General features: G+C 42.6%; 1 protein-coding gene across 1 annotated transcript in view; it reads left to right on the top strand.

Moving 5' to 3' along the window:
- The window catches only part of LOXHD1 (lipoxygenase homology PLAT domains 1), a 133,967-nt gene that overhangs the window by 38,505 nt on the left and 72,975 nt on the right, over window positions 1–22,487 (top strand). Inside the window, exons 11-20 of the mRNA XM_033085064.2 lie at window positions 1,293–1,428; window positions 3,206–3,360; window positions 6,610–6,770; window positions 13,628–13,704; window positions 14,563–14,759; window positions 15,076–15,268; window positions 16,077–16,237; window positions 18,944–19,238; window positions 20,344–20,498; window positions 21,852–21,985. Of these exons, the coding sequence (XP_032940955.2) occupies window positions 1,293–1,428; window positions 3,206–3,360; window positions 6,610–6,770; window positions 13,628–13,704; window positions 14,563–14,759; window positions 15,076–15,268; window positions 16,077–16,237; window positions 18,944–19,238; window positions 20,344–20,498; window positions 21,852–21,985 (1,664 nt within the window). The remainder of the gene's footprint in view (window positions 1–1,292; window positions 1,429–3,205; window positions 3,361–6,609; window positions 6,771–13,627; window positions 13,705–14,562; window positions 14,760–15,075; window positions 15,269–16,076; window positions 16,238–18,943; window positions 19,239–20,343; window positions 20,499–21,851; window positions 21,986–22,487) is intronic.

Genomic DNA, 22,487 nt, shown 5'->3' on the forward strand with positions numbered 1-22,487 from the left:
TGCTCTCCTGCAGAAAAGTTATGTTCAGAAAGGACAAGATGTAACTTAGGGTGTGTCTAGGATTCCCTTTTGGCCAGACTGCCTGAGTAAACCTGGTTAAGATGCATGAAGTGAATTGATGTAGGGCTGGACTCATTTTAAGCCTTTTTCAACCTAAATGATTCTATGACTTTACAAAAACCAGTCTGCCCATATACACCCAGTCTGATGTTTTCTGGATACATCATGGCACGTGAATCCCATCACCTGTGCACCCATTGTAGCATGTAGGAAATCAGATGAAACTTGAATGATGCTTTGTTCCAGTCCTCCCACATTGCATGTCTGGTTTGCTTCATGTTGGGTCAGGCTTCCTTTTTCTGTCACAAAACCTGAAACAGCCACACTGGTCAGGGTAAAAGCCCCTCAAGGCCAACCTCCTCTCTCTTGTTTCACATGAGGTAGTGGTTTTAGAAGTGTAAGAAAAAAGACAAGCATTTATGATACTTCCTCCTAACATTCTTTCAGGTTTTGACTAGTTCTAGTTGGGCACTTACTTCCTAAACTGATATACCAAACAGAAACTATTTAACAGGTTTATTTTTCCAGTTATTAGTTCAAAGTTTCCAGCCTCCCCTTCAACATTTAAACTTTCAGCAACATTAACAGCTTTTGTCAAGGACTTCATAGGCTGTGTCCTTTTTTTTTTCCCTTAGAACTTTGTTCCACAGGCATCATTTGATGCCCTGTATTTCTTGAGGCAGAAGAGGGAATAGCTGATTCCTCTATTCCTCTCTGCCTTCTTCATTGTCACCTGTGATTTTACAGACCCTCTTCATACCTTTGCTTTCCACACTTCAACAGACAACTGCAGAGCACCACCTTATTTGCTCATTACTCCTTTGGGAGCGACTGCAGATCTTTTTTCAAACCTCCTGCAATTTTTTCTGTTTGTTTTTTTTCCTCAATGCATTGATTCTTATCAGCAAGAACCAGCAGCACAAGCCCCATCCCCGATTTGCTCCTTGGGCTTGTAGAGTGGCACATGATGAGCCATTTGCAGAGCCACAGAATCCCTCAAAAGTTCCTCAGTGCCATGGAGTGATTGGAGAAAGGAGGAATGAAAAGCCATCAGCTGTGACAGACTTTCCTCCATGCATCACCACAGTGCACAAGCAGGACAGCCTCGTTATTAATGCATTTTATTTCTCTGCTGCTACCTACTCTTGCCTCCCCGGCAAAAACCTGTCAGGATCTTGTTGCCTTTTTGCCTTTAAGCCTGTGAACTCATGCAGTGTTTTGGTTTAATGAAGGTAACTCTGCTGAAAACGCTGACAAAAGAAAAATACTCATTCAACTGCGGCCGCTGGCTAGATATAAATGAAGAGGACAATGAGATCGTGCGGGAGCTCCCCGCCGAGGGATCTCTGGTGACTGAAGTCATGCCAGGTGAGAGCCACGGGCTCTGTGCAGAGGCTTGCTTAGGACCTGAATAGAAAGAAACCCTCTTTGTGTGAGAGATGCACAGGCAGACTGATGCAATTCAATTAACTTCTCTTTCTGGCACTTTCTCTCTGCAGTATTTTCTGTGTGCATCATTAGCTGCATCAACACAGAGAAATCCCAGCCTTTTATTAATTTTTTTTTTTTTTTTTTGGAGCATGTTTCTCTGTGGTGGGAAATGGGAAAGATCTGGCCACAGTACAATTGTTTCCAGGGCTTGGTTTTTTTTTTTTTTAAACTTGTACTTTTTTTCCAGTCTCCCTTAAAATGTGAAATGCAAGGTTTGAGGAATATTCATGGAAAGCAAGCCTAGCTGAAATGCAATCTAAAATTTGACAATCATATTTTGGGCTCTAAAGTTTTATTTAGTTATATGCAAATTTATGCAGCTGTATGTATAAATATATAGTAAGTTGCACAGCACATTGGTGTGTGCATATGCATCTTTCAGTATGTACGAGCAATCCAAACTATTTATTCTTTTAATTGAACTGGAGATTTAATTAAGGAAAGCTGCAGAACTTTGCCCTGGCTTCCTGGAGTGGCCACTTCTGCCTTGACCTTGTGTCACAAGAATTACATCTACTTAGAAGGAGAATTTAGGAGAGTAGAACATCTCGAGGTAGCCGGTGGGATTTTTCATCTTTCTACTCTGCAGACCTTGAGTCCCCAGTTTTCTGAAATTTCTGGTTCTGACGCTGGTGATCTGCATGCAGTGGAGCAGTTCCTCAGAAGAGGAAGAGTAATTGTAATTGCAGATGTTATTAAAATGTAAATAAACCTTGTTTTGAAATGTATTTTTAATCAGCTGTGGAGAGGGCAGCTTGAGCCCTCACTCAGGCACTTTCCTGTGTGGAGAATTTGTGCTGAGCAGAGGGGAGATGCAGCACCTCTGTGTTGGGTGGATTTTGGAGGGAGGGTGGGAGCACTGCCTTCTGTCCCTTCCCCAAACTGGAGAAAAGGGGATCTCTCTCAAAAGTTGGAGGCTGTGGGCTGGCTCCTTGTTGTGATGGCTCTTCCTGGAAATCCTTCACCCAATGGGATGGAAGGGCAGAGAGGAGGCCATGGCCAGGGGAGGAAGGTGGCAGATCAAAATCCATTCAGAAAAACTGCATGACAACCTTAGAGGTGAAAAGCAGGCAAGACAATCCAACCTCCTGCATAAAGTTTGGACTCTTGGAGGGATGATCTTGGGGAATCTTTTCCAACCTTTAAGATGTAATGATTTTATGATTCAATGATCATAACCATGACAAGGGGATGGGGCCAACTGGGCCTGTCTTGTCCCAAAAATCAAACATTCCATTCCTCAGGTCTCTGAGCACTTGCCCCTTTCTAACTTTTTATTTACCTGCCATTAAAATGTTTTCCCCAGGCACACTGCAAGGTTCCCAACCCCAGGGCCATCTTGGGAAGGCAGAAGGAGAGGTAGCAGGACAGGGGCACTCCACTTCACAAGATTGTTCTTGAATGGGCCAGGATTTTTATGTCCTTGTTTGGAGGACTTTAATGAGTTCCCTCAATGCTTCAGTTCTTTCTATTTTTAGCTTTCCCCCCTTTTTCCTAGTGGTAACATGGAAGTGTACAAGTCAATACATCAGCAGAAGTACTAGCTGGAAATACGAACACCTAAAATTAATTACAAGCCTGCCAAAAACGCAGCAAATTTAGACAGCGACTAAGGGCATTTCTAGGGCTGTTTCACTAACCTGTGTCTCCCCAGTGATCAAATACAGGGTGACAGTGTGCACGGGCACGGTGAGTGGCAGTGGCACGGACGCCAACGTCTTCGTCTGCCTCATCGGCGACCAGGGCGACACGGGCGAGCGCGTCCTCTACAACTGCATCAACACCGTCAACAAATTTGAGAAAGGCAACGTAAGTTCACACAGCAGCACCTCGACACAAGGTTTTTAAAGTGTGCAGTGATTTTTTATAATTTTTTTTTTTTTATTTTTTTTATAATGTGTGTTTGTAAACTCAGCTGATTTCCTTGCCAGCTCAGGGTAGGGAAGCGGGGAGAAATAAATCTTGTCGACAGAGCATCGTAACAGGTTGCAGCTGGAGGGAGGCTTGGGTTGGGGACACTGTGTCCTTGCTTGATGTATGCTCGTGGAAGAGTTTCTTGGTTTGCTCCACAGCTAAGTTCTGATTGCTGAAATTGCATCTTCAGATTGGGGAAGGCTTCCAGGAAATCTACCAAGAATAAAAAGAGAGCCTTTTCCCTTCCCTCTAATATAGCACAAATTTGGCTCCCTGGGGAAAAGGAAGGAAAAAACCATCTTATTTAATGTGAAAGTCAAAACCCAAAGCCTAACACGTTTCCTTTATAATTCCTCCAGTCTCCCTCAACCATGCTGCACTCGATTTTATGTCTTATTCTCTAACTGATTTTCAATATATTTTTGCCAGTCCATGTTCAGAATGTGGGGAGGTGGAAATGGACTGAAGTCAAGACAGATCTTATTCCTCAGAAAGCTGGAGATAATGAAGAAGTCGAATAGTAGTTAAAGCCCTTGCAGCATTGGCAGTATCAGCAAGCAAATAGTTTGCTGATCTGATCTATAGGGTCAAGCTACTTAATATGTATCCAGTTTTGGATCTCTAGGGTCCAACTTAGATTGGTAAATTGTAATCAATATCTCCAGAAGGAGATTTTGAGAATCTGATCACAGAACTCTGCAGATTTCCCTTCTCTCGTGTCATTATTTGATTGAAGGTTCAGAGTGGAAAGAAAATGAAGATAAAAGGAGGTCACGTTTTCAAAATAGACCATTGAATTTAGGCTTCTGAAATATGCATTAGCACTTTGAATTTGCCTTTGAGTGTCCAGAATTTCCAATTCTTCACTGAAATCACTGAGTTCTTCTAGACTTTAAAAGAACTTTCATCAAGTATTTCTTGTGCTTTTAAGATCTGTCTGTGGAAACGTGACAATTACACAACTTGAGTCCATTCTGGTTCTAAATTATGTATAGGTTTGTATAAAAGGACTTTGCAAACATCTTCTTCTTTTGCCTATGCATTGCCATTATAGATATTTTAGTTTTGAAAGCTAGATCCAAGCTGTAAAGGATGCCTTCTTGTTATTTGATGAAGCCAGTGTCTGTCAAAATGGTAGCAAAATGAGTCATGTTTTGGTGCTGAAAACTGTTTCATTGCAGTTGCAAGGAAAGATGCTTGGTTTGCAGAGAATACAAATATTTTAAATGTAGATAATGGCTATTTTATGGCATGCTACATCCTTGCCCATGTCCAGATTGAATAAGACTTGGATCCATTTGGTCTAGTGGAAGGTGTCCCTGCCCTTGTCAGGTCTCTTTAAGGTCCCCTCCAACCCAAACCATTCTAGGGTTCTGTGATGATTCTGTGATATTTGTTCACCAAAATAAATCTTAGGCTAACTTCCATGAAGGAGGATAAAAAGGGGAAAATAATTTTGGCAATCAAATGATGTGATTAACAGTATGCAGGCAACATAAACCAAACTGGAGCCTATTAGTGAAAACTGCTCTCCTGGCTCAAGGAGCTGAAAGCTGGTGAATGAATGGGAAGTTGTTTAAGAATTGATCCTGACAAACTTAGAGCTCATATATTCAAGAGGCTGAATGAGTATATCCACACTGATTAACTCAGATACCCTGCTAAAAAGAAATGTTGCTAAGTCAGTACGGTCTCTAATCTACAGCCACTTAAACCAATAGTACCTTGATTACCAATTTAACTGAGAAAGTTTGCCTGCAGATGCAAACTAACAGCCTGTATAGAAAGTGAGATTTAAAGATGCCTCTAAATTTGGTGTTTGCCCTGTCGTGGTTCCAGTTAGTTACTTACTCATTAATTTATATCAGCCCTTAATAAGTAAGGTGAGCATCATGGCTAATGAATTAAATTACATTGACTTGGACTGAGTCAGGGAGATTTTGATGCCTTAAATCCCCAGTTCAGCAGTTTTGAGAGTGTAAGTAGCATTGACATGTGTAAGCCCACCATAAACACTTTTAGCAGTGGCAAAATGCTGTCTGCATTCTGAAGGTCAGTTTGGAGTCCTGAATGATGACATAACTATTATAGTTTTAACAAATTGTAAACACTGCCTTGCCACCATGCTTCCTGAGAGCTAGCTGGATTTGTGCTACCACCATGAGTGCTTTGGGGAGATGAAGAACAACCAAAATATAGTATTTATCTTTTTCTTACCTAAGCAAGGCATCTCATCCTGATGGCAGCCACAGCAGTGATGTCTCCATGTTGGGCTACACGCTCCAAATATGCTGTGTTTTTATTGCCATGCACGTCCCATGGGTGTGCATCTGTGCATGGGCCACAAAAACATTTGCCTGGCCTGTTTCCCAGAGGTGTAGCTCACTCTTCAATGCATTTCCCTTCCCTCCTCCATCAGGGTCTCTTGGTGCCAGTCAGCTCTTGGGTAACAGAACTCTGCTCTTTAGGACATCATCCCTTCAGCTAATCTGTAGGTTGGTTATTTCAGACTATTTCCAGGGAGGAAAAAAATAAATAAAAGAAAAAAAGGCACTAAATCCGTCTCTTGTGGGGTACTGAGGGTATTTATCTGCTGGGTTTGGTTCACACCCACTCATGGAGCAGCTGGAAATAGCCCTGTGGAGCCTTGCCCACACTGGCATGCCAGGAAATTAAATGGGGTTAAACTGTGCTGGGTGGTCGATGCTGCCTGACTTTAACACAGTGTAGTGACTTTGAGCTGCACCTCCAAACACCTCTGTTGATTTGGTCTGAAGTAACCTGCTTCTGACTTCTCAGGAAGCTTATATCTGAGCAGGGGTTTGAACTTGGATTTCCTGCCTCTCTGTATGAATTTCTTAATAATCAAATTACTTCTCTTTTTTTTTCAGTTGTGGAGGGTGTGCAATGACGTGGCAGATTTAAAATGCTGGCAGATCATATATTTACAAACCTAACCTTACACACCTAGCACAAATATTCAGGCTTTTTATTTTTTGGTAAATTTGTACATTCTGCTTCAACTTGAGAAGAATTATCTTGCAGCATGCTGATGATGTTGGTTTGATTGCAATAATAAATTTGAGTTGTTTGTTTTCTTTTAAGGAGAAATATTGCCTTACCTTTTTTATTCTCCTCTCAAAGGCTGATGAATTCTTCATTGAAGCAGTAACGCTGAAGCAGGTGAGGAGGGTGAGGATAGGGCATGATGGCAAAGGAGGAAGCAGTGGCTGGTACCTTGCCAAAGTGATAGTGAGGGAAGAAGGACAGCCAGAAAGTGAGGCTGTGGAATTCCCCTGCTACAGGTACTGGAAACAATGCTTGCAAATTAAGTCTCTGTCTCTGCATTTGCCAGACTTTGAAGAGCCTGGTTGTTGGTCCATGACTGGAATTTTCTGAGCACAGCTTAATCCTTTTTATTTATTCATTTGTTCATTATTTTTTGCTAAGCCTGAAAGCAAAGAATGTGTTTTGGGAGGTTTAAGATACAGCTAACTCCCCATACCAAATGACCAGCAATCTGGATTCTGAACTCCTCTGCAATTAGCTCAGCAATGCAGAGGATTTCCAAAAGACAAAATGCAGCCTTCCAGTACCACACCAAGTGTCACTGAACTGCCTGCTGCAGAAACACACTCTGCAACCTGCTGGTGCCACTGCATGTGACGAGGTGCTGGTCCCTCACATGCACATCCCATCTTTCTGGGAAAATGGGATGCTGTTTTTTGTGTTGGGAGCATGAAAAATTATTATGCTGCCATCTCGAGAGCTCCTTGCATGAGGGGAAATGCATACCATGCAGACAGAGATTGTGGCAGGGCAGAGGGCTCTGGCTTACCCCTGTGGGTGGGTTTTAAGTGTAGTCTACCCTTCCCTAGACAATCAAGTGGCCAAAAAAAATGTGCTGTACTGAGGCTGCCTTTGGGGGACAAGACGATGATCTGCCCTGGCACTAACTGGGGTCTGCCTCAACTCTGCAGCACAAACTACAGAGAAATGGGTGAAAACATTAAGGATTAACTCCTGCATAGTCCCACTAAGCCTCTCAGGATGTCCACCCCTTAGGATGGACCTCCAGTGAGCTCCATTTAACAACCAAGTACCTGTTCCAAAAAACCATCTCCTGGGCACAAGTGGAATTGTAAAACTCAAACACAATTGTTTTAAAATTGAAGACAAAGGTAAAGCCTCTAAGCTGGCTCCTTGTTTCTTGAAAGAACTCAACTACATGAGGGGAGCCAAAAACCAGGAGCCAGCCCCAGCCTCTTGGCATTGCTAAAGCCCTGTCACATCAGAGAGCAGATCCACCTTGCAGCAGCAGACACAATGTCATCTTGGTTGTGAAAAGCAAGCCAGTCTCTCCCTTCTCAGAGAGCAAACACAGCCATTGCTGCCTTTTGATCCATATTTAACAACCATATGTTTCACTGAGTTAAGCAAGCAAGCTAGACAGGATTTTTTCCTCGGACATGAAGTGTCCATTTGGAGGCCTGCTTTGCTCAGACTCCTCAGAGATATTTCTGTGTCTAACTGCACACAGCAGCTGGCTCATTTTGGAGATTTCCTTTTTGAATTGTCCCTTATGTGGCTGCTGCACTGGGTGTATTCCACCAGCTCTGAGTGACACCCTTCCCCTTCAGTTTGCACCTGTGGATCAGAAACATCAGTGAGCATTCCCCTCAGGCCAGGGAAGGGAAAAGGGCAGAGAGAAAAACCCAAGACCTTATCCCCAAAATATTCATGGTGAACCTTCAGGCTTGAGGCCACCAGCGATGGAATTCCACTCTTCTTATCTTTCTAAATGTCTCTTTTTCCCAAGTGATACCAGTGTTGCTCCTGTGGCTTTTACTCGCTGTCCTTGTGCCAGCATTATCTCTTTCCTCTCAGATTGAGAAGGTGACATGACTGATCGCCACCAAGCACAGGGACAGCTGCTCCCTCCCTCCCTTTGGTGCCCGTGCCTCCCGGAGGCTGCGGCACCATCGCAGTGTACGGGTGTCGTCATGAGCTGAGATCTGAGGGCCAAGGTGCTCACCCACTGCATCCTCCGAGGGATAGGGATAGGCACTTCCATGGCCTGCAGCGTTTGGATGTTCCCCTCCACTCCTGTGGGCCAAGGACAGCCTTGGCAGGAGCTCAGGGAGCGCTGCTTCACCCGCCTCCTCAGGGGCAAGGGGTTGGAGAAGGATTTGCTCAAGAAGAGGCAGTGAAAGTGGGGTTGTTAGAGACTCCATCCAAGGGGAGAGTCTCTTTCTGCTTGGCCAGTGGACATGTTGTTCTCACTGCCTTTATCTCAAAGATTTGATGAACTTCCTTTCCTACACAGCACAATTGCGCAGTCTGGAGAAAACACCTTTTGCTGCTGGGCTCACACTGAAAGTTGCTCCATTGACCTTGTGACACTGAGCTGCTCCTGAGAGACAGCCAGGGGACAAAATTCCTTCCAGCAGAAACACATCTCACCTGTGCAGAGAGCCGCACAGGCTCCTCACCTCTGTGCAGACCAGGCTGCAATGCTCGTGGGGAGCAGATTCTCTATCAAAAAGCTGCCTAACCAGCTTCCTCTCTGACTAATATCTTCAACATACCCTTAGAGATCTTCACTGTACAACTTGTGGAAGTCTCTCTGTTCCTGTTATTTACGTCTTTATACATATGACTCTGTTTTGCCTTTTAGTTTGAAATCTTTTCTGCAGCTCCATGGGATCATCCATCACTTAGTAACCACAAGAGCTCTGTAAGAAGAACTGCCTTGGTTGTACAAGGGAGATAGTAGAGATAAAGAGAAGCTAAGTGGATTAATTGTGAGTTTGTGTCAGATTCAGGAAGAGCATCGAGAAATAACAACTCCCAGGCCTGTGCTTTCAACTCTTTAAACAGTTGGCTTAGAGTCAGTGATTTTTAAAAGAGGTCATTTGATCTGTGCTTGCAAAGAGTAAATGCAAGTTTCTTCCCTGAGCATTATTTGCAGAATTACTAGTACATCACTTGGATGCAGTACTATTCCTCCCTTACAACCATGTGGCATTATAATATCCATGCTTTTAGGAACTGAGAACTGGATCATTCAGAGGCATCACTGAACAGTTTATACCTTGTAATACCTGATGTGGTTTAGGCATGGTGATGATAGTACTAGCTGCAAAGCTCAAAATTCAGGGAGTTCAACTTTTGCCTGGGAAATGAAGCCAAACTTTTTCAAAGATCAGAACTGAGTTCTTCTGATGTAATTTTCTCCTCAAAGCTCTCTGGAAGTCCAGGAATGGACTAGCTGACACTCTCTAAAACTGCCTATTTTTTATAATATTTATATCCCAGACAGAAATGAATTTTCAATCAGACAAAGTCGTGAGTTCGTGATAGGATAGAATTTTACATGCTATAAATCATTACAACTCCACTGAAATCTTCAGTGATATGTCATTAAATTTTTTTCCTAAGCATCTAGCCCCCACCATCCTAATTTTTCTCCAGCACAAGCATAAGGGAACATTGTTAATTCTCTGAAGAACAACAGACCATGAATTGGATGATGCACTAGGAGACTCCTGCAAAAGAACATTTATTCAATCAAATGCCAAAAAATGTTCATCATACAAAGGAGCCAGAGAAACCTCCTTTTCTTGCCTAAAAATAAACTGAAATGTCTATCCCTTTTTACACATTTTTGTATATAGGTTATATTTAAAGGCACACACAAATACATATGTGCCTCTGAATCTAATGGATGTGCCAATCATTCTAATTGCACTCAGGCTGGGTTTCAAATGTTATATATGATGTCATATTGTATTTTTTCCAGTGGTCACCTGACTCTCTGATCCCCTAGAAATTCTGAAGTGGCTTTCATGTTATATTTCTGTCCTCTTTGAGTTATATTGGTCATAAAGCCTTTCTTTAAAACCAAGGATGTGACACAGGACAAGGATACACCCTTGCAAAATCCACTGTGGCAGGTGAATTACATTCACTGAAATCATATAGAGGTTCTGATAAAATAAAGGACTTTGACATGCCTTTTGTACCAGGGATATGATGGCCCTGCACTGAAATATTCTATTTTCTGCAGCCAGATGTCAATCCATTTGTGTTTGAGGTAAGACTATAAACCCCTGGTTTCAATCTGCTGCTCGGTGATATGCTGTTGGAATTACACTGAAGTGAAATTAGGATATTGATGCATATGTAATGAAAGGAAGGGATGCAGTGGCACTGCTTATCCAAATATTTCCTCTGTCACTAATCTTCTCAAGAAAATACTGCTTCTGCCACTCCTGGCTGTTCTCTTGGCTGAAACAGTGCAGGGAGCTTTAAAGCCACTTCTGCTGATAAACCTCCTCTTCCTCCTCCCACCCAAGATATGCTCCTTCTCTTGCCATCCCTATCTACCAGCACTGGTAGAGAGAATTTCTTTATCTTGGGGTGTGTCCTGCTTCTCTGATTCTCCTCTGCCCTCACTGCTGAAGCAGTTAGCATTTGCTGTGCTGCACACAGAGATCTGTTTCTTGTGGGAAGTGTTTTTATCCTGCCACCTCAGCACGGGAGAGATTCACTCAGATTTATCCCAGACACCCCTAAAGTGTCAGCAATGGCAAAGGTGATGGAAAGCATCAGCATGTCCACTGGCAGCAGAAACAGCAGCTTGCAGGGCACAAAATACAGGAGGAGGAGAGAAGTGTGTCTACCTTGAGAGCTTCTGCCTTCCTGAAGGCCATGCTGAGCTCAGTGGTCCTGGGGTGGGGAAACTCAGGCTTGAATTTTGTGGGACCTCCCAGCTGACACTCATGTACACAGAACCATCTTGACTTTTGGGATGACGTGATCCCCTAGCCATTGGATACCTGTCCAAGGATGTGAATCCTGAGCCAGCATCAAGAACTACATAAACCAAAGGTATTAAGGACCAGATTTAACAGGTAAAATGACCCCATCCCACCCCAGCCCCAAAATACCAATAAAGGCTTCCTTCTTAAGACAACATGATGTCTTAGCATGCTCTTATTGCAATCTACCCTTGCTCAATTCTTGTCACCAGTTTCACAGTCTTCCCCACAGATTTTTCTGCTTCTCTATCCCACCACATCCCTCAGCCTCTGCTGAGGCACAGCACCACATCAGATACCATGAGGTGCTGGTGTGATCACCACACGTTCATGTGTTCTTCATGCTGACCACCTGAGCTTCCAGCCCTGTCCAAGCCCACCTGCTTTACTGAGGGAAAGGGAAGAATTTGGATAGAGTGCACACCCCACAACCTTCCAAAGCTTAGAGGGAAGCTGGAGATGCGTGTCTGTGTGGTGGGAACCCTTTCTGCATGTGAACACTGCTGCTCGTGCTTCCAGGACTGGCTAGCTCTAGCTCATGTTTGGATTTTTTTCCTGGTGCTGTTTGTTTTTTGGGTTTTTTTTTTGCATGGGGTTTTTTTTTTGTGCTTATTGTTTTCCTCTGGGTGGGAGGAGAGGGGAAGAGATTGAAAATGTAATATTCCTTCAGCTGGATGAAGTGGAGACGCACCATCCTGGGTTTTCCAAAATATCTGCTCCAGCAGGTGATGACTTTGAGCTGTGCTGGCTTTTTACCAGCGAGGTGCCTTAGGTTTGATCCAGCTCCCAGCAGCTCTTTGTTCATGTCCCCAAATCCTGGTTCTGAGGGCCATCCTCTGGTTTCCACATGTGCTGACTCACTGTCAAAGTCAAAGATGGAAACTTTGATGGGAAGTGAGCTTCCCCCCTTTCTGGCACACAGGTCAGCCAGGGACAAGGAGTGTGTCACAGTGACACTGTGGGAAGCTCTCAGGGCACATGGGCTGCGTGTGTTTGTGCAGAAGCAGGTCTGCTGTGGTCCAGCATGGCCACCTTTAAAAATAAACAGTTTCTGGGGATTTATTATTACTCCTTCTGGTTCTGAAGCCATTTAAATCTCGGCATGACCCGCCAGAGAGTGCTCATTTGTCCTTTTCTTGCCCCTGCTGGTTTGAAACTGTATTTTTAGCTGCAAAGGGCGCTGCTGCACATAGATGTGTACCTGGGAACAAATGGGCATTCTGAGAACTGCTCCTGCTCCACAGCACCACTGTGGGAAACCTGACCCTAAAGAGATGCCCACAGGAATATACTGAGTGCTGCAGCAGTCTGGGTTTGAAGAGGGGAGTGAGAAACCTCTGGCTCTTGTCATGCAGTGGTTGCTGCAGGGCACATGATGGGGTTGAGGCTGTAAATCCTTCACCCCTGAGGCTGAAGGAGCAGCTGTGAAGGTTGCCAGGTTAGCAATTAACTCCCCTCTGTTTTGGGAGGGGATATTTGGTGGGGGACTGCAGAGGGAACTTTTGGAAAGGGCATGTAGTGGTAGGAAATTATCTTAAGCTGAAGGAGGGCAGAGAGATTAGACATTAAGAGGAAATTCTTCACTATCAGGGTGGGCAGGGTTGGCACAGGGTGCCCAGAGCAGCTGTGGCTGCCCCTGGATCCCTGGAATGTCCAAGGCCAGGCTGGACAGGGCTTGGAGCAGCCTGGGACAGTGGAAGGTGTCCCTGCCATGGCAGAGGTGGCACTGGGTGTTCTTTAGAGTCCCTTCCAACCCAAACCATTCTAAGATTCTGTGATTTTCCTTCCAGATTTTTTTTTCCTTTGAGGTCATGCTACAGTTTGCTTTGTGCTGAGCTCCTCTTCTTAACTAGTCTAGTTGGATCTTTGGTGTTGAGGAACATTGCAAATCCTTCCATTTTTCTGATGCCAGCTGCCTGCACAATACCCAACCCTAAAAATGAGAATAACATAATTCATCCTCTCCTTTTAGTAGCAGAGGCTGCAAGTCCTTCTGGTCACTGAAGGTCAATATTTTCAGGACACTGAGACTGCCTGTTCACAGGAATAACTTGTGGTTGTGGAGTTTGTGCTTTTCAGAAAGAAGGACATCACAGCAGATGCTTATCTCCTGCAAGCAGAGCTCTCACAGCCCCTCTTCTTGGAAAAATGAAGATTTAAAATGTGGCTGCCGTATGGTCTGGTCAAGTCCCTGCTAAGATAACAGAGATACAGAACCCTCTAAAAATACATTTTTTACTGTAGTATGGATATGGACTATGTGTGAAGCCAGCGTAGATTTTGAAAGGTCTAACAGGTGCTAGTTATTCAAAGATAACTTACTTCTGTTTGTAAACCAGATGGCTTGACAAAAATGAGGATGATGGTCAGATTGTCCGAGAATTAGTGCCTGCTGGGGAGTCACCATTGCTAAAAAGTGAGTTTAACTTGGAAAAAAAGAAGGTCTGGGTTTGAGTTGTACACGGATGTGTTTATTTGCTTTATTCTTCTTAATAATTCTTGTCAGTTCCCAGTAAATCTACTGGGCCTTTTTTGCCATTCTTATGCAAGAAGCTGCAGCAGGTCATGCTGAGAGAAATGCCTCTGACTCTTAAATTCTAGTTTATGAATGGGATTAATTTGCATATAAGAACATAATTGCAGTGTTATATATGCAGAAAGAAACATCGGTTTTTAAAGTTGTGATTTGTTTGAGAACTGCTTTCTTGTATATCTTTATCTGAAGGATCTTGAATTGCCACTGTTTTAGTAGAGTAAATTCCAACAAATAATTGCATTCTCTGAAGAAAATCACTAAAAATATTATATTGCCCTTTTCTGGACAACCAGGGCTCCAATGCTACAATTTTCTTTAGAACATGGTGCTTGCATGGTGCAGGGTGTTTTGTTAAAAAAAGTAAAAAAAAAATTAAAAAAATTAAAATAAGAAGGCTAAAGTTATTGAATTAAATTGCAAGTATGAAAATGGTGAAATAATCCCATTTGCCTAAGTGCATTTTTATGGCTTGGGTAATCATCTAACAGTGAGAGCATATAGAATACTTTGTGCTTACTAGTGTATATTTTGGATCTCTTATTTTTTGGTGAATAACTCCAGGGTGTGACAGCTTCTCCAGCACGGCCCTGATGCTGGATGTATAAAAGGAGGGCAAAGCCCTTTCTGTGTCTGTATCTGGAGCCTTCCTCCCCTGTAAATTATGTGAAGCACATTGCCTGGCTGGGCACTGGAAATGCCACTCACAATTCCTCGTTTTCTGCATCAATCTTACTCCAGATGTCAGTTACCACATCAGTGTGAAGACAGGAAATATCCCCGGTGCCAGCTCAGATTCCAGAGTTTTCATCAAACTCTATGGTGAAAAAGCAGACTCCAGCAAAGAGCCTCTCTTAGTCTCTGACAATGATCTGGGCAATTATTTTGAACGTGGTCGAGTGGATGAGTTTACTCTAGATATGATGGATATTGGAAAGGTAAGAGTTATTTGCAGGAGGTTCTATGCTTTGTGCAAGTGTCTGAATACAGGATCAAATTAACACTCCATATTGAAGGTGATGAAAGAACCTTTGGCATTTACACTGGACATTAAGAGAGACATTTTACATAGATTTTACACCAGTAATCTACTGTGCATGCTGGCATGTGAGGAGTGTTTTAAGTCTATAGCTCAATACATTTATAAATTATGGACACTGGGGAAGAACACCAGGGTAAGGGGGCTGTTTACACAAATTCTGTTGTGCTGGGTTTTTCCCTGCCCCTCTGGGTTTTTGTCTGCTTTTCTCAAAGATCAACCGGATCCTGATTGGGCACGACAACGTGGGCCTGCGGGCTGGCTGGTTCCTGGCCAGTGTCCAGATCACAGTCCCAGTCCAGGGAAGGCAGTACATGTTCCCCTGCAACCGATGGCTTGACAAGGACGAGGCTGATGGCAGGGTGGAGGTGGAGGTCTACCCAAGTGAGATTTTGCCTATTGAGAAATGTAAGAGGATGCATGCTGGTTTATAGTTAAATATGTATTGCTCTTCAGGGCAAGGTCACCACTGTCTTAGGCACTAAAACCAAAAAGTCACCATGCCTATGAGCTTGTATTGGTGAGGGAAGTAAAATATTCTCCTCATGTTTTCTGAAAGAGTTGGAAAAACATTACAGAGATTTTCATCTCCATTTCCTGAGACCATATGAAAAATTTACATCCTGCACAACACACCACAAGACAATGTGCTTCTACACTGCAATATCAGTGGGCTCTTCTTTTTTCTACACTTATCTGGCCCAGTCCTTTTTTCTCTTTATGCACCAGCACATGTCCCATCCTGTCTTTATTATCCTGTTTCCTGGAAAGGAGAAGCTGTTTGATAAATAAGTGCCAAATCCCTACTGGCCACTTGACTTTTATCAGTAGACCCCTTTTCTTTTAAGGCTACAGTTAAAATTTGCTGTCAGATCCTGAGAAAGAATGCTGTGTTTTTTCCCTGCTCTCTGTAACTCCCTCCTTTGTAGGGTACTAAGGAGATCATTCAACCACTCTATAGTTAGTACTGAAACAAAATTCCCTTTTAAGGCTCTGTTTTGCACCCCTCTGATACTGGCTAATACTTGTAAAAGGAAAACTATTAGGTTAGTCCTCAGTGAAGAGTTCTGTTATCTCACATTTAGTTTGGATAAGAGCAAATGGTTGGCTGCATGGACATTTGTTAAGACAAGGTAATTTAATTTCGAACCTGAGCCCCCGGGAATGTTGTTATCTGGGTCTCTCTGCTGATTTAATTGCTTTATTTTTGGACTAGTGATAAACTATGAGGTGTCTGTAGTTACTGGAGACGTGCGAGCCGCAGGCACCAACGCCAAAGTCTTCATGCAGATTTATGGTGAGACTGGCAAAACGGAATTGATCATCCTAGAAAACAGATCCAACAACTTTGAAAGGGGAGCCACAGATATCTTCAAGGTATGATGAAGGCAGTCACTGCCACTTCTAAGAGGGGAAAGGGATGATCAGCCAAAGTTGAGACATCTATGGAGTAACTGGCCCAACCACACAAAAAAAAAAAAAAAAGAAAAATACTTTTCAAGAAAATTGCAGGTCTGGCAGTATCTGTCTCTGCATACTCAGGACTGTCCTCTGGCCACAGTTTTAGAAGGCTTTTTATTTCTTTTTAGGGTTTTATGTTTTGTGGAGGGACTTATACCTTCTGAAAGGCTACTAGCAAAGATGTTGTTTAAATTTATGATCTAATAGCAATATTTGTTTATATTTACTTTCAAAAGGATCTCGAAAGACTTTAAACTTTGTGCCTGACCACATGTTATTAGCAATTCTCACTGAGTATCTGGGGGTAAAAGAAAACATGTTTGTATGGGAGTATAAGGAATCCCAGGTTTGCCTGTGGTCACACACACCATTCACTATGGGCACAGACATCAGCCCTGCAGAGGTTGGCAGCTGTAATTCCTGTGAATGTGTGAGTGCCTCCTGGATTTTACAGTGCCTCTAACACTGCTCCAGCAGGCATTGCACAGCCCTGGCTCAGCTCAGTCCTCCAGGTGTCAGTAGGGTTAGAATTCAGCTCATACCTCCTTCTGAGCAGCCCAGCTGCAAAGGGAGTGTTTGCAAGGGTGAGAATCTCCAAGACAACTCAAGGGAATAAGCCAGGACTTGGATAATCCAGAAGGATGTCCTGGGCTGGAGAGGCTGCACAGTGAGTGTGGATCACAGCATGGTCAGGCATCCCCTCCCTCTGGGACCAATGTTCTTCTCTGCCTTGCTAGCTTGGGGTTTCTGCCCAAGGTTTGGGGGACAGGAATAGTCTTAGAGCTTGCCCTGATGTGGAATCAGAGCAAAGACAGGATGCTCTGCCAGGTCACAGCAGAGCCACATCCTCTGTGCTGAAGGAGGGACCAGCATCTGGACAGTGAAGCAGAAAGTCCAGGTGGAAGCAGGATTTAAGGCACATTTGTCACCTGTGCTCACAGCACAAGACTTGGAACAGCAGTCTTCTTATGAATTTGCAGTCCCACAAGGTTGGATCCATCTCAGCAACTGAGCTTGGAGCTAATTGCTGAAGCTCCCCTGAATCATCAAGATTGGGATATTCTTCCAGCTGTCAGTGGCCAAATGGAGTTGCCTTTATCCACAGCTTTACCAGTGTTGTGCTGTGCATTTTTGACATCAGCTCACCTTCTCCTGCCTCATTTTCTGGCTTTACTGAATGGAGTTACTGATGTTTATCTATTTTTAATGAGTTTTGGGGCATTTGAAATTACTAGTACCTTATAAATGTTTGCTTTTTCAAAACTCTCTATAATTTTAAGATTAGGTTTCTCTGATTTTGAAGGAAATAAGCTTTCTAAATTTTATGAGTAAGAGCTATTAGCCAATATCAGATTTATAATAAAGCCATATGTACAGTGTTCTGTTTACATAGCATTGCTTATATCCTCTCTCTGATATTTATTGCCAGATTTGAAAATTATGCCCATTTCTGTGATATTTTTTATAAGCACACAAGCCAGAAGCTCCGGAGCATTAATAAACAGATCCTCTATCTCTTTCACTTATGAATGTTTACAAAAAGACACGGGCAAAAATAAGATTCTGTGAGCTACATGATAATAGGAAATGCCATCAGTCATGGGCAAGGCATGCAGGATGATTACAGTAAATCTAAGGGTAAAGCCATGTAAGGAAAGATATATTCTTTATGTCAGGACAGCAGGATCAATTTTACTTTTTTGATAAGCATCTTGTGTGCAATTGATTTTGTTTTAATCTACAAAACGCTTCCAGACTAAAACCTTGCACTCCAAGTGCCAGATTTCAGCCTGAAGCAAATGTTTGCAAGTTTTATAACATAAACACTGCATAATGGCATAAGCAATCATCAGAAACAAGTCACGGGTTGTTGAAGGATTGTGTGGAGTGAAATCTTCTATCCAGCTTCATTAGGTAGTAATCCAGACAGATAATCTAAACCAAGAAGGTTTTGTGTCTGCTGTGCTGACTAGAGGGATGTAAATCTTCTTACTGATCAGCCTTCTGCCTCTGGAGCACGGTAACCACTGATGGCTGTGTCCTCTCTGCTCACCAGCAAAGTGAGAAAACACTTCTCTAATTTTCCAGATGAGAAGGAAGGAGAAGGGCACTCCAAACCCAGGGCCTGTGTCAGAGATCAGGTTATAGGAGTTAACTGCCTTTTCACTACACCATTATTGCTTCTTGCTGGGTTCATATCCTGTGCTGAGTATGAAAGGCACCTTATTATTAATTTTCAAAATGCCTCATGCACTGAGAAGCTGTACAAACCTGGTGTGATATTATCATAGATTCATCTTCAGTGGCAACACAGAGACAATACAGGTAAGGAGAGCAATGAGGAAGTAGGGAGCCCAATAAATACGGATTTAGCTCCTCTCCTAACCATAGCTACTCTGAATGTCTTCAGCCTAATCCGTCCAAATGAGATTTGGTAATGGAAAGTATGAAATAGTAAAGCAGGAAGGAAAAAATAAATGTAAACTTGCTTTAAGAAATTGTTCTTATCCTTGCTTAGATATTTTGGGTGATAGAGGCCATGCTTCTCATTTTTAAGAATGTGCTTTATGAAATTAAGATTGTCTTCTATCTCCCTGGGTGCTGGCTTTCCCTTGGTGGCAGAGAGAGGCTGCAGATGTTGGCAAGATTTATAAGATTCGGATCGGCCACGACGGGACAGGCATTGGGGATGGCTGGTTCCTGGAGAGCGTCACGCTGAAACGCCTGGCCACAAAAACAAAGGAGGCTGATAAAAACAAGAAGACAAACAAGTCTGGTGAGGAGGAAGAGGAGGAGACCAAGGAGGAAGAAGGAATGGATGTCTACACATTTGTGGCACATCGCTGGCTGGCTAAGGATGAAGGGGATAAAGAGCTCGTGGTGGAGCTGGTGCCTGATGAGGAATCTGACCTGGAGGGTAAATACCAGAGGGAATGTGTGTGTATGTGTGTGAGATCAGGCTAGGGAGGAAGAGGATGGTGGGTAAACTCAGCCTGAAAACTGCACAGAGCATGGAGGAGACAGCCTGAAACTGGAATACCCTAAATATATACAGGATGTATATGAGCCATATCTGTATCTATCTATCTATCTATCTATCTATCTATCTATCTATCTATCTATCTATCTATCTATCTAATCTATCTATATGTATATCTATATCCATCTATCTATCTATATCTATATCTATATCTATATCTATATCTATATCTATATCTATATCTATATCTATATCTATATATATATCTATCTATCTATATATCTATCTATATCTATACTATCTATATATCTATATCTATGTCTATGTCTATATCTATATCTATATCTATATCTATATCTATCTATATCTATATCTATATCTATATCTATATCTATATCTATATCTATCTATATCTATATCTATATCTATATCTATATCTATATCTATATCTATATCTATATCTATATCTATATCTATATCATCTATCTATATCTATATCTATATCTATATATCTATGTCTATATCTATATCTATCTATATTTATTCTATATCATCTGTATCTATACCTATATCTATCTCTATCTATATCCTCTATCTATCTATATCTATCTATATCTACATCTATATCTATATCTATATCTAATCTATATCTATATCTATCTATCTATTTATCTATCTATCTATTTATCTATCTATCTATCTATCTATCTATCTATCTATCTATCTATCTATCTCTATATATCTATCTATATCTATCTATCTATATCTCTATATATATATATATTTATGACTTCGATAGGATTCATCAAAGGTCATCTGGGGCACTTGGATCAAGAGTCCCAGAGGCTACCACTATGCATGAGAGTTTAGCAAAATGTAACTCCTGTTATGGCCAAGGAGACAGCTGTTCATGTTTTAGGATAGATGCCAACAAACTCCAGGCAAGCTCTTTCTGTGCTGGCATTGCAGGGGTTACACGGTGAGCCACAGATTTGATGAAATAATGGCCATTTTTGACCTGCCTTTGCAATTTCACTTGCAGAAAATACGTATGAAGTCCGCGTTCTCACTGGGACGGTGTGGGGGGCTGGGACAGATGCTAATGTCTTCTTGAGCATCTATGGCATGGAAAGAGGAGACACGGGTGAGCGCCAGCTGAAAAGGTCAAATAACCTCAACAAGTTTGAGAAAGGACAGGTAATGCATGAACTCCGCTCACTCAAGCGAGGAGGAGGCTGGCAGGGCTCTCTCAGGCGACTTGCTTCTTCTCACTTCTTTCTGGTTTATTTCTGAAACGTAGTATGTAAAGCAAAATGCCTCAAAACGTTTTCCAGGGGAGATTCATTTGAATAATAAGCTGAACACCAATTTCATGTTGGAGCCACTTTCAGAGTGTGCTTCCTGTAAGCATTCTGGTAATAATGCTTCCTTTCAGGAATACTTAAAACTCACTAACTTCAAATTTATATTGGAGAGTATTTTTGGGGCAGTTCAAGCATGGAGATATTTACATGCAAATACTATTCTAAATGTTCTGCCCAACCAGCCAGGGAATAAAAACAATATTACACAGTATGCTGTAATTACATTATAATCTAATCCAATTAAAGATCATCTCTTGTATGTTGAGTATTTGCTATAAAACGTTTATGAACAATTAACAAGCTACTGTTATAGCCAGGAGTTTTTCAAGGAATAATTCCAAAGAACAAAAAATTATAGAAACAAAAAGCAGCTGTGGAAAACTTGCAACCACAAAAAAAAAAGAAAAAGAGCCCTTAGGTTGTTAAATAAGCTGTTAGCTGTGATTTATGAGCTTGGCACTGGTGAAACTGCAACCTGCACATGGTTCTTCATTCAGTGGGAAGAGCTCCAAGCTGCAAATGTAATGCTCCTTACTCTTGGGAGTACAAACCCTAAGTCTACCAACATATTAATCACATTAAAATGTTTAAACTGTTATGATAACAAGGACCATCCTGTCACACTAATACAGTTAATAAATGATCCTCTTGGTTGTGGTAAATGGCAAAAGGAGGAAATTCCGAAATGTTTGAAATAAAGCATACGGGCTGTATTTTGGGGCTATCCCGTGCAGAGCCAGGAGTTGGGATCAGTGATCCATGTGGATCCCTTCCAACTCTGGATATTCTAAAATTCTACACAGAGGTTTGCAGGAGAATTTCCATGGAGTCAACATGGTTTTTGTCCAGTTCTACATTCAATCTGTGGGAAAACACTAAGCCTGAAAGGAATGATATTTAGCAGAGAGGAGTTAATCTTACAGGAACTCAAACTGGGATGAGGTAAAGAGGGGAGTGAAGGGCTGAGCAGCTCCAAGGCTATTACTGCCTTGTAGGAGCCAAACATGAGTGTTAATGGGGGACCTCAGAGCTCTGTAGTTATTTTTGTACACCCGCACAAAGAGCACAGAGAGAACTTACAAACAGCTATTTTTCTAATGGCGAGAAAGATTACCCCTGGCCATTTACTGCCTTTCTTCCCTTCTTTCTTGGAAACACAGCCATTTGCCTGTTGCCTCCCGTGCAGGTAGACGTGTTCACCGTCAAAGCCATTGACCTGGGCGAGCTGAAGAAGCTGAGGATCCGCCACGATAACACTGGCACCAGCCCCAGCTGGTTCCTGGAGAGGGTAGAGATTGTTGACCTCAAAGAGAGCATCACGTGAGGAGCCTGTTGTGCCCTTTTTGTGTGGTCAGGAGACCTCTGGGGCGTTTTGCTGCCCCAGAACCTCTGCAGTTTGGGAACCAGTGGTGTTTGGAAGGGAATCAGCTTTTTTCTGTTTCTCCTGGGATGGGCTCATCTCTCCCTCCTGGAGCAGAGCATTTCCATTCTAGGTCCCACTTTGAAAGTGAGCTCATGTGGTTTTTGCCTTTTGTACTTAATGCAAAGGTCTGGGCCAAAATCAAATTCTGATCTAAGCAAATTCTCAAGATTTCCACAGACAGCTGGATGAGCAAAGAAGGGGTTGTTCAAAACTTAAAATATGGGCTTGCCTTTGAGCTGGAACTTGCCAAACCGTTGCGCAGTGCTCTGATGGGTGGGACCACTTAAGGACAAGATGGGTCCAGTCTTCATAAACATAAAATACCTGGGAGACTGGAGGTTCCTTCAAGTCACTGAACCCCTTCTGGGAGTGAAATGAAAATGAATCAACCATGTGGGG

The sequence above is a fragment of the Catharus ustulatus genome, chromosome Z, assembly GCF_009819885.2.
Source record: "Catharus ustulatus isolate bCatUst1 chromosome Z, bCatUst1.pri.v2, whole genome shotgun sequence".
Classification (NCBI taxonomy): domain Eukaryota; kingdom Metazoa; phylum Chordata; class Aves; order Passeriformes; family Turdidae; genus Catharus; species Catharus ustulatus.